This window comes from Macrosteles quadrilineatus, unplaced genomic scaffold (assembly GCF_028750875.1).
Source record: "Macrosteles quadrilineatus isolate MER2022 unplaced genomic scaffold, UCM_ALF_1.0 Scaffold_2__2_contigs__length_208266976, whole genome shotgun sequence".
NCBI lineage: Eukaryota > Metazoa > Arthropoda > Insecta > Hemiptera > Cicadellidae > Macrosteles > Macrosteles quadrilineatus.
Genome location: NW_026542595.1, coordinates 8,267,161 through 8,285,777, shown reverse-complemented (window position 1 = coordinate 8,285,777; position 18,617 = coordinate 8,267,161). Strand labels below are relative to the sequence as shown.

Genomic DNA, 18,617 nt, shown 5'->3' with positions numbered 1-18,617 from the left:
ATCCCTTTTTTTGTACCGGTATATTTAGGATGTATAATTATGTATTGGTAAAGTTACAGCGCAAGAATAAGAGACAATGTAAAAAACGAAAAAATATATATACAGTAGAGTCCCAATAATCCAAACTTCGGTAATCCGAAAGTCCGCTTAATCCGAAAACGTGTTTTTTTTTTAAGAAAGGATATTTTAAAGAAAAAACAGTGAATAAGTGAAAATCAGTTATGCTTTATTTATAGAAAAAACAGTGAATAATAGAATTACAGTACAGCATGTACAGTACGTACTACAGTAAAAATTACACAGTACAGTAGCCTACTTTTCAAATGTATAGTACAGTAAAGACAGTGTTTGAAACTTACATTTACATACAGTGTTGGACTAAAGTTCTTCAGTTGGTTTAAAAAAGTCTGTTAAAATTTTTTGACGAAGATTAGAGGATCTCTCTTAGAAGCATAATGACGCCAACGCCATAGAAACAATGTATCCGCTGGGGTCGAGACGGACTGTTGTTCAACGTAGCGTAGCGCTAGATCAAAGGCAGCTGCCGCGTCCGAGTGGAATACTCTCTGCTTGCTGCCGTCGTCAGCTTCGCCTTCACTCTCGTCTGAGTTGTTTTCTGGTTCCCTCAAAACCCTTTCAACGATCTGCTGATCGTTTAAAATTTCATGATCATTGTTGTCAGCTTGTAACCACTCATGCACGTCATTTCCATTAGTGTACTCACAACCAGGAATGTTTTGTAACAGCTCCTGCACCTGCACAACCTTGTTTCTCTCTTTATGTTGTGTCAAGTTGTCCTGAAAATTTAGGCTTGACCCCAGTTTACTCCAAGATTTTTTCAACAGTTGTTCACTTGTAGATTCCCATGCTTCTGCTACCCAATAAATGACGTCTTTAATGTTTACCATCTTGAGCTTTTGAAGCAACGAGAGCGTTTCGTCCTGATCTTCCAGTATTCTTCTCAACAACTTTTTCCTATATGAGAGCTTCACATGCTGTAGTACATGTTGATCCATTGGCTGGATCAAAGGGGTCACATTCGGTGGTAAAAACACGGCCCTTATGTCTCCACTTATCAATTTGTCGTCTGACGGGTGAAAAGTTGCATTGTTGAGAAAAAATAATGCTCGAACTGGTAAGCCAAATATTTTCATTACAAAATCGAGTGACTTTGGGAACAAAGTGGTCGTTAAACCATCCCTTAAATAGTGCTGAGGTCATCAGTCATCATATATTCTGTTTTGACTGCTGTAAAATCCCTAGTTTTAGCGATCTAGATAAGAAAACTTATGTTGACACAATTTCATGTACCAATCTGTACATTTTATGAAATAAAGAAGTTGGTTGATTGATTGATTGATCCAAGCATTTTTGGAGTTTTTGTAGACAACAGGCAATGCATTTATATTTAGGTTTTTAAATGCCCTTGGTTTTGCTGCTTTGCCGATAACCATTAAAGGGAGTTTATGATTTCCAGCAGCATTACTACAGGCCAAAACTGTCAATCTTTCCTTGCTTATTTTCAAACCAGGAGCACTTATTTCTTCTTTAGAAGCCAGACTTTTTTTAGGCAATGCCTTAAAATTAAGCCCAGTTTCATCAGCATTGTAAATTTGCTGCGGTGAATAGTTTCCTTCAGCAATCATGTCAGCAAATGTATCTGAAACTTATTCGGTTGCAGCAGCCTCATTGGACGATAAGACGTTCACCCGTAATGGCTAATTGTCGTATGCCGTGACGCTTCTTAAAACGATCAAGCCAGCCTGTGCTAGCAGAAAAAGACGTGTCTCCCTTCAATAATTCATTTAGCTGTAGAGCTTTTTCTTTGATCAAGGGTCCACTAATCGGGGTACCTTTTTCTCTCTCTTGAGAAAACCAAACAAACAAAGCACTGTCGAGGTTCTCCAGTGGTGTGGTTTTCGCTGTATGGCAGGATTTAGTACACTTACTTGTGGAAGCAATACAAAACTGTTCTATTTGTAACCGGTTTTTCTTCCAGTCGGTGATCGTAGCATTCCTCACTCCAAACTCAACAGCCAATGACGCACTTTCACCATTGTCTAATCATTTAACACTTCAAGTTTGTCTTGTAATGTAACCGAAGTATGTTTACGTTTTCAAGCCATTTCACCATATTCACAACCTCAAAAGATAATGTTACAAAGTGTACATAAATGTTACTAAGCACCAGGTTTGTTCACTTTATAAATTGGCCGTTCTGAACACCAGAATTGCCAACCTAAAGAACAAAATTGCAGTACAGTAAAACCAATGCAGTTTATCGTAAAAACAACAAGTGACCCAATACGCGCTGCCACCTATCGGGGAGAGCTGAAACTACTAGCACCATCGCGTAACGCCAGTAATGCAGACACAAAAAGTGACCCAGTACGTGCTGCCGCGTATCGGGGAAAGTTGTAACTACTAGGACCATCGCGTAACGCCATTAATGCAGACACAAAAAGTAACCCAGTACGTGCTGTTACCTATTGGGAAAAGCCGAAGGAAACTGCTAGCACTGTTGTGTTACGACACTTAGTTGTACTTTGTCAAAGTATTCTGTAATGTCCGAGCAGCTGGGCGAGATAGACTTAATGTTAGTAGGCCAGTGGGCCAACTTAAACGTTGTATTTCATAGTTACGTGTATTTTAGTAAAAATTTCGCTTAATTCGAAATATTTGATAATTCGAAATATTTGGTAATCCGAAATGGGTCCGGTCCCAACCATTTCGGACTATCAGGACTCTACTGTATATTCAAGAAAAATCCTATAATCTATGTTATTTTTCAGACAGGACCTTCTGAGACTCCTCAGAGGATTTAGAAAATTAATTAAGGCAAGTAAGGTCACTTAGTTTAGTAAAAAAAACACACACACTCACACACACACAAGGTGACCTCCATCTTAAGAGGGATGTAGTCTAGGGTAGGATTTGTAGTATTTTAGAAGTGATTAATTTTAATGTGCACTATCTAAATCTGTTGCAGCCTAATACATGTTTATGGCTATTTATTGCACATAGACACACACAGACAGCCACAAACAAAACTATAAAGCTGGATATTAAAATAAACCAGTCCTTAAGGAAACCACCAACTACAGTCTCAATAGTTCTAATTTTCTAACTAATCTTTTTCAACTCTAAAGTGATAAAGGTTTTACCAACAGATTACAATCCATCCAACTACTGTAAATATTACTGTGTTTTGACAGGGTCTGATTTTCATTTGAAATTTTTGTTCAGTTAATAATAACAATTAACAATGCTAATAACACAATGAGTCACAATGTGTCTGAAATGACATTTTATAAAGAGCAGAAACTAAAGGAAATAGTCGAGGATATTTACAAAAATTAATTTATGAGTAGAACGTCGCTCAACAAGACCACTTACCTGAAAAGCTTAAAAGTAAAATAATCAACAAGACCATTAACAGCGGCAGATAAATGACTTGGCCAAGGTTAACAACTTTGCATTTTCCTAAAGAGTTATGTGCTAATAGGCCTATTCCTTTTCTGCTAAAGTTAAACTAAGTGATTAAAACAGATAATTCATAGTTATAGTACTACCATTTCTAACATCTAGTTAACAAACCTGCAACTGTTGTTGCGATATCTTTGAATAAAGAATCCAATTGAGTTTGCCGCTCCTTGTCAGAAACTTGTAGTTCACCTTTAGCTAAAATTTCCTTACAAATTTCGGTTTGATCTTCTTTTCCAAAAGCTTTCATCAAGTCTTCTTTTTTTGCAACTTGTCCTTTGGAGACATTTGTAAACACTGTGTGTGTTTGCAGGACTTCGTCAATATCCTTCTCACTATAGAAGAAAGCACCATGAGTTTTTACACTACTTTTATCACTGTACTTTTATCTTATTAGATCAATTTAGAACACATAAGAGAAAATCTAGGCCCTAACGGAAAACGTGGCCAGATCTTAAAGTAAACGACCCTTGAAATTGGTTAATGTAGTGAAAAATATCTAAAAATTGTATTTACCTATGTTATCTGAAGGTTTTGTAGGTTGTTGAACTACTTGATTCGCATTTTGTCACTCAGTGCGGCATTTTCATAGAACATCTTCTTAGACTTGATTTCTTACACTACTGTACATAAGTGTAAGAAGATACTCTATGAAGATGCCGCACTGAGTGGCAAAATGCGCATCAAGTAGCTCAACAACCTACAAGACCTTCAGGAAACATAGGTAAATAAAATATTTGTATAATACAGGTCTCGTCACTGGGTTCAAATAAAATTGAAAAATATCTGAGACAATTAAACAAATTTACACTTATTATTTCCATAGCCATACTTCAATACTAAGAATTTAAATTGACAATGAAATAGTATTTTCACAGGCCAAGTGTCTTTCAGCAGGGCCGTCGCGTGGGTGGGGCGACCAGGGCGACCGCCCTGGGCGCTGCGGCAAAAGTAATGCAACAAAATTAAAAAAAGTTAGATGCACATAACGTATATTGGAAAGTTATGTATAACCACGAATACTAGTTCTATTATTCGTGTGTGTAACTGAATGTTGAATATTACGTTGTATGCCTTTATTGAACAAATACATATTATTTGATACCAATCACTTTATAATTTGCAATGTTTTCCAAATTAAATATCAATATAGTATTGAATTCAATTTAGTAATAATAGCCTAAACAATCATTTCCACTGTGGAGTTGAAGGCTCTGTCCCAACTTAATTATCTTAATATATTGCAATGTCTTAATTATCTTAATATTGCAATGTCGCGGTTCGCGGTGTTGCTCTGTACACGTAGCTGCCGTATTCTATTTTTATTTCGCCCGACCGGCCGACGGTCGACCTTGGGAACCACCCCTACCCCAATCACTCCTTTCTCCTACGGCAGTCTCAGCTGGGGCCCTATTTTTGAAATGGTTGACAGTTGAGTCAATCGTCAGCACTCAACTCAACCAACAACATGATTTGGTATTTTTGAAACCCAACAGTTGGGAAGCGAGTTGGGAATCACTAGTTGAGAGACTCGTGGTGGAAATGTAGAGCATACGACCGTCAAAAATTCAGATGACGTCATTTTGAACCAATCACAAACCAGAGTTCTTGCGGACTTCGATTTAACCTCTTCTTACTCTAAAATCTGGCAGCTAATCTCAATCTGCCATATTTCGAGACACTGAGGTAAACTGTCAACTCCGTTCTTGAGAGATTGAGATTGAGGTTATGTCTTGCTTAATCTTAGTGATTGCAAAGTACCTTAACTTAAGTAATAAACTAAAGTAAACTAAATAAAGTAATAAACTTAAGTATAAAAAATAAAATTTACTATGGATGTTTGTTTTAGGGTGTAGCTAGTTATAAGTTTAGGCATAGGCTGCACTTTACTTTAGGTCCTACACTCATCCTAAATACATTATTATTTGCTTTCTTCGTCTCTATTTCGGAACACATCACCTTATTTTAGTTTCCTTCATCGGTTTGTTTTATGTTAATTTTAATTGTTTTTTATTTAGGTGAAAGCGGCTAATTGCCATTGCACTGGAAGCATATCGTAACTTAAATTAATTTGATCCCTTTATTAGGTGAATATTATTGAAACAAACTATGATATTGTTTCTCTCTACCACAATCTTTATTACCTTAAATCATAGGTCTAATAACAATAATTATCTTATAATAAGTTCAATTAGTATGCCTAGTCTATTTCAAACATTCCAACAAGAATAAAACCCTTGATTAAATAGTCTAGTATTGACACAGTAAATAAAATTAAAATGCGATTATTCTACAGAAAACAAACACATAATTGGGTGCTAATACATGGACAACAAATACATAACCTCTAAATCGCAATTAGTAAATTAAAGCAGTAACAAAACAATATGGCGTCGTCTCAAAAAGAGTAATTTTTTGCCGAAAGAGAGGAAGAAGAAAGTGCAGTCAACCTCCACTCAACAGCTCGATAGGTGTTGAGTAGTTTTGGTTGTATAAGGCCACCGTCAACCGTTTCAAAAATTCGAATCGATTGGAAATAGAATGACTCGACACTCAACTCAACAGTCAACCATTTCAAAAATAGGGCCCCTGAGCTGCCAGCTTAGTTTGATGAGTGATTAAGAGTTATTTACACTTAATGTTTAGGATCTCATATCTAAATGTGATAACGTGGTTTTCTTTTATTCTGTATAAAAATTCTATTCAGAGTAGGTTTGGTTTGAGGTTTTGCATACATTGCATTAATTTCAATTTGCTCTGTATTAATTAATAACATATACAGTATAGTACTTTTTATACATTTTAACATTTTCTTACATTAATTGGGATTTGGTTATCATCAATTAAAAAAGATTTTCATACAAAATTTAAGTAATTTATCCCTAATAATCAATTCCAGATTTCTGACTCTAGTATTGTTGTAAGGTGATTCAATCCCTTTAGGTGTCTGTTTTTGGGGATTAAAACAAAGATAGCGACATCATCACTCATTCTGTGTTGGGGGGGGGGGGGGGGGGCGCCGGCAACATCCCGCCCCGGGCGCCAAAAAACCACGCGACGGTCTTTCAGGACCCTGTACGTTTAGGACCATAACACATTAATTTTAGCGAATTTCCCATATAGGGAATAAGCTAATACCCTAGTACTCATGGTAAGACCTGACTACCGGGACCGATTTCCTTTTTTGTTTTTTGAGGTCCCTAGAGGCCAAAAACACCATCCGTTCAAATTCATCTAAATATATAAAAGGCAAAGCCCTCACCAAAAGGTGAGTGAGCATAGCGAACGAACTTCAACCTGGAGGCGAGTTAGCGTAGTGAACGAGCTAACCTGAAGGCAAGTGAGCGTAGCGAACGAGCTAACCTGAAGGCAAGTGAGCGTAGCGAACGAGCTAACCTGAAGGCAAGTGAGCGCAGCGAACGAGCTCCAACCTAAAGGTGAGTGAGCGTAGCGAACGAGCTCAAACCTAAAGGTGAGTGAGCGTATCGAACGAACTTCAACCAGGACGTGATTGAGCCGAATAGAAAGACCAAAAATATTGTCTACCCACTAGCATTAATATAAGAGCAATAATAAAGAATTGGTTATCCTTTGTACTATATGTGTTTCACTAGTTGTCGTAAGTATTTTAATTTAGTTATAAGCACTTCATATAAAATAAGACAATTAAACGTTACGGTACGTAAATGATAAATAGTCAAAGGCAAGACAACGTCTGCCGGGTTCAGCTAGTACAGTATATCTTAGCTCTGACCATTTCCTAAACTAGAATTACCTCAGATTAAATCAGAAAACAAAAGTAAAACCATCTAGGGGATAGTTAATGACAATAGACGAAAACAAGAAAAAGAGTGGAAAACTATCCATCTTGTAAATAGAAAAGGAGAAGAAGTAAGCAAGCCAGAAAAAGAATGTGAAACACTCAACAAGCATTTCACCATTATAGGAGATAATTTGCCAAGCAAAGTAAAACATTATTTAATAACAAACGATACACACAAAGCTCAGTAATGTTTTCTTGCCCCCGTCACATAAATAAAAGTATTATTAATTCAATGAAAAGTAAAACGTCGGCTGGAGTTAATGACATCTCTCCTAAATTCTGAAGACGGTCGGTGAATATGTGGCTAGACAATTATGCCACCTAGTAAACCATTCTTTTGTTGAGGGGACATTTCCATCAGCTCCGAAAGTGGCAGTGGTAATACCGGTTTTTAAGAAAGGAGATGAAACCTTTTGCGATTACTATCGGCCTATCAGTCTGCTGTCTACAATGTCCAAAATTATTTTAAAAGCTGTTTTGAATAGACTATATATGACTTACTTGAAACATATAAAATACTTGTCACTAACCAAAATGGATTTTTAAAGAATAAATTAACTACAAGTGCCATCCTTAGCTTAGTAAACAAGATAACTTAGTGAAAGAATTGGCCAACAGGCAGTATGTAACAGGCATATTTTTTTCCTAAGCAAGGCATTTGATATGGTAAACCATGATTTACTTTACTTTTGAAAAGAATGTCTGTCTTGGGAATCAGGGGAGTGGCGCTAGATTGGTTTGCTTCCTTTTTGGTGGAAAGGCAATAGTCAGATTCCATACCTAATGTTGATGGGGCTGGTTATCTGAGACAAAATGCTTCTCCAAAAGCCCTGATCAAGAGAGCAAGGGTACATCCTGGGTCCCAAGCTGTTCCTTATTTTCATTATAACAGCCTACCTGAGTGTGTCAGCTCAGCTTAAGACTTGCCTATTCGGCGATAATACGTCTCCCACTCTTTCCAGTCCATCTATGGAATCATTTAATAGCATTTCTAGAATCAAACAGCCTTCTGCAATGGTGTTATGAAAATCAGCTGATTTTAAAAGCAGAGAAAACTCAAATGTTGAACTTCCACATGCCACCTAATAAGTCATCCTCAGCAAACAGCTGTGAGTGGTCTTAAAGTTCTTCTAGAAGACAAAGTTGTTACCTCATCCCAAAGTGTAAAAGTTTCTGGCTGTGATACTGGGCGAAAATCTGAAATTTCACCATCACATTGAAAGTGTAACTAGTAAAGTCTCCACTAGGGTTTTTGTTCTTCGAACTCTGGAAGAAAAGGCTGGTAGTTAGGTGCTTCTGTCAGCATAGTATTTCCATATCTTTTATATGCTTTATCTGTCTGGGAAAGTGAAAACCAAAGGACTTTGCTATTGTTTTGTTTTTAAAAAAAGAATAAGAGTGTGTACGCAAAGAAATATTTAGACAGTACAACATTTTAACCCTTCCCTCTTTGTAGATTTTGAAAACACTGTTGTTGGTTAAAAAGAATCTTGACATGTTTGATGTTTCTTCTTGTCACAAGTATTCTCTTCGAAAAACTAACAACATTTCCATTCCCAAACTCTCCACTTCATTCTTCCAACATCATTTTCAGTACACAGCTGTACAACAGCCTCCCTCTGGCATTAAAGACCGAGCAGGATCACTGGACTTAGGAGTGGGCAGTGAAGAGACTGCTTAATAAGGTGCACTACAGCGTCCAGGACTTTTTGGCTTGTAGTCATAACCTGTAGGCTAAATAGTCTTACAAATGTTACTACCTAAGAAGTTGTGGACACATTTTTGTTTTTAGTTTATTTTGACATGGATAACGCTAATTGTATTGGTTAATTTGGCTGAATAAATTACTTATGACTTCAAGTTTACTAAGTTCAGAAAAGAACTGGGCTGTTTCTAAAGGTTTTTAAATCCTATTCTCTAATACGAGCTATGCCTGTTTGTAAGTCTGTCTGTAATATGTATCTCAAAATCCAGCAGAAGGATTTTGACTTAATTCTGGAATTAGGGACTTATAGCTGTAAAACAGGATTGGCGATCAGCCACTAGGCCTACCTCTAGGCCACTAGGGGCAGATTCCTTGCTGCTGGGAGAGTGTTATCGCCCTCCTAGAGTTGGACAGCTGCTAGACTTTGAGAATGCACTCTTGCACCTAATGTTTAGGTATAGTCATGTCTTGATTATGGGTGACTTTAACAAAAATTTACCACAAACGAACCAGAACTATGAATACAGACATCTGACTACATTATTCGATTCATGCAACATAAGTATACTCCAACTTGAACCTTCGCATCATGCTGCCGAGTCTGACACACTCCTCGACCTAATAGTGGTTTCTGATCCACAAGAAATTTTACATCATGGGCAGCTTCCCATTCCAGTAGTATCCCAACATGACCTTATCTACTGTGTGTATTCGGTTAAAGCTCCTAAACCCAAGACAAAATCCGTTAAGTATAGAGATTTCAAGAACATGAATTGTTATATATTTTCTATTTGCATTCCTCAACAATCATAATGTTATTTAAAATATTCATTATTCCTGATGTTTTTACTATTGTGATTATCAAAACATTGTTCTCAATACAAGACTCATTTTACAACACTATCTTGAAAATAATTTATTCTATATTAATTATCTAATATTACTTCAAGTATTTTAAAATGAATGTGGCACAGTTTATGTTAGACGTACAGCAAATACCGTGGCACACCATCAAAAATCTTGTCTCTGTTGATTTAATGGTCTGTGAGCTTAAAAGTACCATAAATGATCTCCTTGATAAACATGCACCTATAATTACAAAACGTTTAACAAAACTGCAACCTGTACCATGAATGACGCCTGAAATACGCTCTTTGATGGCCAGACGCGACTGTCTTTATCAGAGAGCAAGACGATCCCAAGATCAAAATGAGTTTGATGAATATCGCCGTCTACATAATAGAGTCAAACAACTGCTGAGAAACTCAAAATTAAGATACGTTCACAAGCTTTTCGGAGATAAAAATCAGTCTTCCAGAGTTTTATGGCGCAATGTAAAAAGTCTTGAGCTTAGGAAACAAACTGATTCACAACCAGTTAATATATCTCTTAACGAATTGAATACCTTTTTTCTTTGTATACTTAGTCAAAATATTAACCAACAACCAGTTAATAACTACGTTAATGAGTTGGTTAACTCATTGGACCAAGGGTTGGAATATCCAATGTTTTCTTTTAAACCTGTTATACAATCTGATGTTTTAAAGGCTATTCGCCGGATTCGTAGCAATGCTGTCGGATCTGACGGTATACCAATACAATTCATCAAAGATATGCTTTTTGCCATTCTTCCAACTATTACACATATTTTCAATACGTCTTTGAGACAAAGATCATTTTTTTCATCTTGGAAGTCTGCCCTCATTCGCCCATTAAATAAGATCGCAGCACCATCATCCTGTCAGGATTTCAGGCCGATCAGTATTTTGCACGCCCTATCTAAAGGCCTAGAAAGAATCGTACACTGTCAAATTACTGACTTTTTGACTGAAAATAGCATCCTCTCTCACTATCAATCTGGGTTTCGCAAAGGTCACAGCACAGAAACAGCACTTCTTCGAGTTACAGATGACATTAGACTCTCAATGGAACGTCGACAGGGTACGATTCTTATCTTATTTGATTTTTCTAAAGCATTCGATTGTGTAAATCACAGACTATTATTGCAAAAATCAAGGGCCATAGGATTTTCTGATAGTTTTCTTGAATGGTTAAGATCATATCTGTCAGATAGGCGGCAGTGTGTTCAGGTTGATGACTTGGGATCAGACTGGGAGATAGTTTCATGTGGTGTGCCTCAAGGGTCAATCCTTGGGCCTTTACTTTTTGTACTGTACTGGTACATCAATGACATTGGCACAACTCTCACCCACTGTAAATGCGACATGTACGCTGACGACCTACAAATTTACTCTCACTTCAACGCCGATGACATTAACTATTGTGTTTCAAACATTAACGAAGACATTGGACGAATCATTGAATGGACCGTTAAACATGGACTTAAAATCAATCATGACAAAACCAAACCCATCATAATCTGCCATCAACGACTGCAAGGCTCAATTGACTTTCATGCTACAAATCCAATCACTGTTAATGGAACTGAACTACCATAGGCTACTGTGACAAAGTGAAAAACTTGGGACTGACTCTCAACACTACACTCACTTGGGGAGATGCAGTGATTGACATTCGTAAAAAGGTGTTCTCATCAATACATTCATTTAAGAAATTTTAAACTTTCTTGCCATTGCACATAAAGCTCCACCTTGTTAAATCACTCGTATTTCCCCACTTCACTTACTGCAACTCTGTGATCAATGACATGACTGTAAGTCTTCCTGGTGTGCTGCAACGCTCGAAGAATTATTGCTTGCAATTTTCATTTGATTTAAGACGCTTTGAGCACATTACATCTTTCTACATTGAATCAAAAATATTAAAGTTGAACAATCAGAGGCTACTTAAAATCACCATGTTAGCATTTTCAGTTTTAAACAATAGATTGCCAAAATATTTTGAAGGGGACTTTAGCTTTGTAGCCGAAGGTAGCTTGAGGAGTTCACGTACTGCATCTTTCACATTACGCATACCTCATCATGAGTACAGCATATGACAGGGCCTTTGTTGTAACTGCCTGCCGTCTTTGGAACAACTTAGGCCTACCTTTATCCATCAAAATGCTTGATGGTCGTCCTCGGTTCGTGGCAAAGAAAAATGTACTTTGAGCGTATGGCCTCGGCTGGTGTGTCCTAGGACTGTTTTGGCATTTGCGTAATTGCTGACTGAGTGTGTGAGACTTTTTTTTATGTTCATTTTGTTTTCGTTTTGTCAAAAAAAGTATTGCTTTGTGTAGCCTAAATAAATGTGTTAATTTGTATATTCTATTTTATATTTATAATTATGTATGCAGGTTAAGTGTAAGAAAGGGCCATGTGGCCCTAACTTTGCCTGTTGAAATAAAGGATTTTCTTTTCATTTCATTCATTTCATCTTTTGTTAGAATTTTTGTTATTTATAACATTTTGGTATTTGTTTACTTTAGGGGCTTCTAACGAAATTTGAAAAAAATGTTTTTTTCTCATTATTTGGCCTATTTTGAACACTTTTTACATTTGTCATTTTTGGGGCAAACGCCTATTTCACCCTGAAAATCGCGTTTGAAAATTGCAAAAAGTGCTAAAAATTTGCGTAGTTTTTTTTCTCTTAATGTGTTTTTACTATTACTAAGGACCTACAGAACTAAATATAATCCAACCTAACCTAACCCAACCCTACCTAACCAATGCTTAGGTTAGCAATATGCCGAAAATAGCGGATTATTAGTTAAACCAAGGTTAGGTTACGTTAGGTTAGGTTAGGTTAGTTAAGGTTAGGTAAGGTATGGCTAGTTATTAAGTTATTATTTAAATCAATTAGCCTAAAATCACCTGAATATTTTAAATCTAACTTAACCTAACCTAACTTAACCTTACGTAAACTAACCTAACCATATTTAAACTAACCTAACCTAACTTAACCTAACCTAATCCTACCTAACCTAACCCAACCCTACCTAACCAATGCTTAGGTTAGCAATATGACAAAAATAGCGGATTTTTAGTTAAACCAAGGTTAGGTTAGGTTAGGTTAGGTTAGGTTAGTTTAGTTTAAATATACATCTGCTTATTAGGCCTACTACAATAATAAAAACACATTTAAAAGAAAGGCAAGGGGGGGAAACCTGATTTACTAAGTAAAAATGGCAATTAATTGCTGAAAAATTTTCGCGATTTTCAGGGTGAAATAGGCGTTTGCCCCAAAAGTGTCAAATGTAAAAAGTGTTCAAAATAGGCCAAATAATGAGAAAAAAACATTTTTTTCAAAATTCGTTAGAAGCCCCTAAAGTAAACAAATACCACAGTGGTAGCCGGACGTCTAATCCACGTCCGGTTAGGTACCGAACGTGTATCCTCTGCCAAAAAAATAACATAATATTTAAACCTACCTACCTGAGTAATGTAAGGTCAAAGTTGAACTAGGCTACGGTATGCTAAAACCTGGTTCCACTTAACCCACTTCAACCTCCCGATTTATGCTTTGAAACTTAGTTAAGTTTACCGTTCTGAAAAAATATAATGTGTACAGTGACGGGAGCGTGAAAGTTATACAAATCTATTTATTGCTTCATATTTTCAAGAATTGGGAGCATGTTAAAGATCATCTATACTGTCTATGAAAACAATGTAGGCCTAGGTAGGCTAATTAACAGAAACATCAGAACATGCCTAGGCCTAGTTATGGTAGGCCTATTTTTTCATATGCCCAATACTGATTAATTGTCCCAATGTTGTAGGCCTATGGTTTATCTTCAACTTGAAACACATACACTTCACTAAAAGCATTGACTAGGCTATTCAACGCTAAAAGCCTACCAAGTACCTCACCTAGCCTAACCAAGTTAAAGTTAGGCCTACTTACACATTGTTCCTCCACGAGACCACCTTATTTCTGTAACAGGCAATCTCGAATCTTTTGCCACCTTTTTTCATCCTGACAACAGCGACATTCGTTAATCTTATTTGATTAGTTGGTGTAAATATTTTGGACATGTTTACGATGCACAACAACTGACAAGAGTGAAAAGTCAAGTACCAATTGGAATTGACTGACAATGACAGCAATAATAACCTTAAACCTTAGCCTATTCTTATTACATTGCAGCTGCAGCACGAGCACAGCAATATATATAGCTAAGCAATAGCAATGCAAACATGAACGAGACCAGAGTAGAGAAGCACCTTTTTCTAGTGGGGCCTTGCGTCAGACCAGGGGCCCTATTTTTGAAATGGTTGACTGTTGAGTTGAGTGTCGAGTCATTCTATTTCCAATCGTTTCGTATTTTGAAACGGTTGACGGTGGACTTATACAACCAAAACTACTCAACACCTATCGAGCTGTTGAGTGGAGGTTGACTGCACTTTATTCTTCCTCTCTTTCGGCAAAAAATTACTCTTTTTGAGACGACGCCATATTGTTTTGTTATTGCTTTTAATTTACTAATTGCGATTTAGAGGTTATGTATTTGTTGTCAATGTATTAGCACCCAATTATGCGATTGTTTTCTGTAGAATAATCGCATTTTAATTTTATTTACTGTGTCAATACTAGACTATTTAATCAAGGGTTTTATTCTTGTTGGGATGTTTGAAATAGACTAGGCATACTAATTGAACTTATTATAAGATAATTATTGTTATTAGACTTATGATTTAAGGTTTCAAGATTGTGGTAGAGAGAAACAATATCATAGTTTGTTTCAATACCATTCACCTAATAAAGGGATCAAATTAATTTAAGTTACGATATGCTTTCAGTGCAATGGCAAATAGCCGCTTTAACCTAAATAAAAAACAATTAAAAATAACATAAAACAAACCGATGAAGGAAACTAAAATAAGTTGATGTGTTCCGAAATAGAGACGAAGAAAGCAAATAATAATGTATTTAGGATGAGTGTAGGACCTAAAGTAAAGTGCAGCCTATGCCTAAACTTATAATTAGCTACACCCTAAAACAAACATCCATAGTAAATTTTATTTTTTATACTTAAGTTTATTACTTTATTTAGTTTACTTTAGTTAATTACTTAAGTTAAGGTACTTTGCAATCACTAAGATTAAGCAAGACATAACCTCAATCTCAATTTCTCAAGAACGGAGTTGACAGTTTACCTCAGTGTCTCGAAATATGGCAGATTGAGATTAGCTTTTAGCTTAGCTGTCAGATTTTAGAGTAAGAAGAGGTTAAATCGAAGTCCGCAAGAACTCTGCATTGTGATTGGTTCAAAATGACGTCATCTGAATTTTTGACGGTCGTATGCTCTACATTTCCACCACGAGTCTCTCAACTAGTGATTCCCAACTCGCTTCCCAACTGTTGGGTTTCAAAAATACCAAATCATGTTGTTGGTTGAGTTGAGTGCTGACGATTGACTCAACTGTCAACCATTTCAAAAATAGGGCCCCTGAAATGGTTGACAGTTGAGTCAATCGTCAGCACTCAACTCAACCAACAACATGATTTGGTATTTTTGAAACCCAACAGTTGGGAAGAGAGTTGGGAATCACTAGTTGAGAGACTCGTGGTGGAAATGTAGAGCATACGACCGTCAAAAATTCAGATGACGTCATTTTGAACCAATCACAATGCAGAGTTCTTGCGGACTTCGATTTAACCTCTTCTTACTCTAAAATCTGGCAGCTAAATCTCAATCTGCCATATTTCGAGACACTGAGGTAAACTGTCAACTCCGTTCTTGAGAGATTGAATTGAGATTGAGGTTATGTCTTGCTTAAGGGGATTCGCCACTGAAAATAGGTAAAAATCATGAAAAATTGTAAAAATATTTTTTTACATTTCTTTGTACATTGGACCCTATTACATCCAAAAAGTATGATATAATCCATGTATGAATGTTATTATATATTATAACCAAGGGGTTTCGCTCTTTACGATAGCTACAAGATCATAGGACACCTTCTTATTCAAACGCTGTTATCCGCAACATTGAAATTTCACGTTTTTCAATACAAAATTTGATATATCTTGAGAGCCACTAAAGGTACATTGTTGAAATTTTTACTACTTATTCTAGACAGTATTAGGAAAATATTTTGGTAGAATTAGGTATCTAAGTTAATTAGGTACTGAACAATAAAGTTTTTTTCAAACTAATTTTTTTTTCTGAAGAAAAATTATATTTAATGTGTCACAGCAAAAAAAGTATCTGAGATATTATTATGAATCTACCTAAATTTTAAGTTTAGATAACTGTCTTTAAAAACACCAAACTTATCAAAATCCATAAAGAACTCTCTTCAGAATATAGATTTTTAAAACCCCTTACAAATTGATCGAAAAACCTCTATTTTATTTTTTTACCGCCTATAGTTTATATTTAGAAGTAAACCAAAATTTGTCCATTTTTTGTTAAACTATACCCTACTAGAAAAAAACATAGTTTAACGACTTTCCTTATTAAATAAAAAAATGCACCCTTTTCAGTGGCGAATCCCCTTAATCTTAGTGATTGCAAAGTACCTTAACTTAAGTAATAAACTAAAGTAAACTAAATAAAGTAGCCTAATAAACTTAAGTATAAAAAATAAAATTTACTATGGATGTTTGTTTTAGGGTGTAGCTAATTATAACTTTAGGCATAGGCTGCACTTTACTTTAGGTCCTACACTCATCCTAAATACATTATTATTTGCTTTCTTCGTCTCTATTTTGGAACACATCACCTTATTTTAGTTTCCTTCGTCGGTTTGTTTTATGTTATTTTTAATTGTTTTTTATTTAGGTTAAAGCGGCTATTTGCCATTGCACTGGAAGCATATCGTAACTTAAATTAATTCGATCCCTTTATTAGGTGAATGGTATTGAAACAAACTATGATATTGTTTCTCTCTACCACAATCTTTAATACCTTAAATCATAGGTCTAATAACAATAATTATCTTATAATAAGTTCAATTAGTACGCCTAGTCTATTTCAAACATTCCAACAAGAATAAAACCCTTGATTAAATAGTCTAGTATTGACACAGTAAATAAAATTAAAATGCGATTATTCTACAGAAAACAATCGCATAATTGGGTGCTAATCACTGAGCTAAAATTATAACTGGAGGTAGCACTGCCATGGCAGAAGTCTGTCAAAAGCGTGTCGCTGATTTTGTTAGGTTGGTATAGCAGCGAGTTTTCTTATCATAGCAATAACATGGCTTCTATAACTAGGTTGGTATAGCAGTGAGTTTTCTTATCCAATAACATGGCTTCTTATAACTCACACCTCACGCAAGGCGGCTGGCGACACGCATCTTTGACATTCAGTGCTACCTCCAGTTAGAATTATAGCTCAGTGGAACACCATTACGACTACGATCCGTTGGACAGACGGATGGTAGACGGACCGAAGATCCCAGGGTTAAATTTGACCTGAGAATTGTTTACCTGTTTTGGCAAGCCTTGACCGAAGATCCCAGCACTAATGCGGGGTCGAGCGGGGACCATCAGTCAAGCCTTGCTCTTGGTATCTTCATCGAGTTTGATGAGGGTTGACAAGTTTCCGTGTTCCGTCGAGCAACAGGTACACTAGTTGTAAATTGGTTCTTGACCGTTGGAAGGTAAAATCAATAAATAAATATTAATAGGTAAATAAAGAGGTCCCTTTTCTTAAATGCGATTTTAACGACATGCTTCGGTAAAACAATTATTTTAATGGAAACTACTGGGAGTTAAGACAAAAATTGGGTTTGCCTCCTAAGAGGACATTATAAGCTTTCTTTTGATAGCAAATCCGTTTCTAAAATATGAAAAACTGGTTTTATGCGTATTTGAAACTTTCAAAATGGTTTTTCTCAAAATGACCCTTATCAATAACAAAATTTCAAAGTCCTACAACTTTAACAAATAAAATCGTAGATGCATGGGACTTGTCCCAAGTGATTCGGAATTTAATAAGGAATTTTAATACAGGGTTTCCATAAAATAATTGTGTGGTTTTAACATCCTGTAAAACTGTTATAAGACAGTAGACCTAAACTAGTGCAACTACCCCATCAGCTGATTTGACAGTTAGAGACGATAGGGGCGGAAACGACGTAGTATAGCGGATTTGAGCTGACGTCATAATGAGGATGATCATATGATGTTCAAGGTCATTTGTTTGTGTTTTAAAAAAAGGAAGCTATCCTACACTTATAGTGTAGGATAGCTTCCTTGTTTTGTTTATTTGTATAAAACATGAGGAATGACAATAACTTACATACTATCTATCTATATATTAATAGGCAAGCATGTTTCTTTAAAACCTTTTTTCGCAGCTCGTGTGCGTCGTAGGGAAAATCTATACATACTGTTAGAAAGATATTTTCCTCTAGGTGTGCAGAATCTTATTATAAATTAAAATAGGCTCAAAGATAAGCACAAAAAATGAATTTGAAATTAACAAAAAATTAACATGGGCTTTATGGGTTGCCATGATGGTGACGAAATAACAACGAAATATAAACAGAAAATCAAAACAAATTCCAATCACATGTTTTATTTACAAAGTGGGGTTAAAAATAGAGAAGTATGTAAAGTGCAATTGGATTTTTTTAGCTAGAAGTGGTTAAGCTGTGGTGGAATATCTTTGAAGATGGACCTTTTTAATACGATCATGTGTTCATACGTGTCAAATCAAAACAAACAAACTGGCATAATGTATTCTTGGAA

At 36.0% G+C, this 18,617-nt stretch overlaps 1 protein-coding gene across 1 annotated transcript in view; it reads right to left on the bottom strand.

Annotated features, from left to right (window-relative positions):
- LOC128987674 (ribosome maturation protein SBDS-like) overlaps positions 1–14,106 on the bottom strand; it is a 39,118-nt gene extending 25,012 nt beyond the window's left edge. Inside the window, exons 1-2 of the mRNA XM_054408651.1 lie at positions 13,815–14,106; positions 3,598–3,818 (exon numbers count right to left, since the gene is read on the bottom strand). Coding sequence (XP_054264626.1) covers positions 3,598–3,818; positions 13,815–13,945 — 352 coding nt within the window. The 5' untranslated portion in view covers positions 13,946–14,106. The remainder of the gene's footprint in view (positions 1–3,597; positions 3,819–13,814) is intronic.
- Between the last annotated feature and the right edge of the window lie 4,511 nt (positions 14,107–18,617).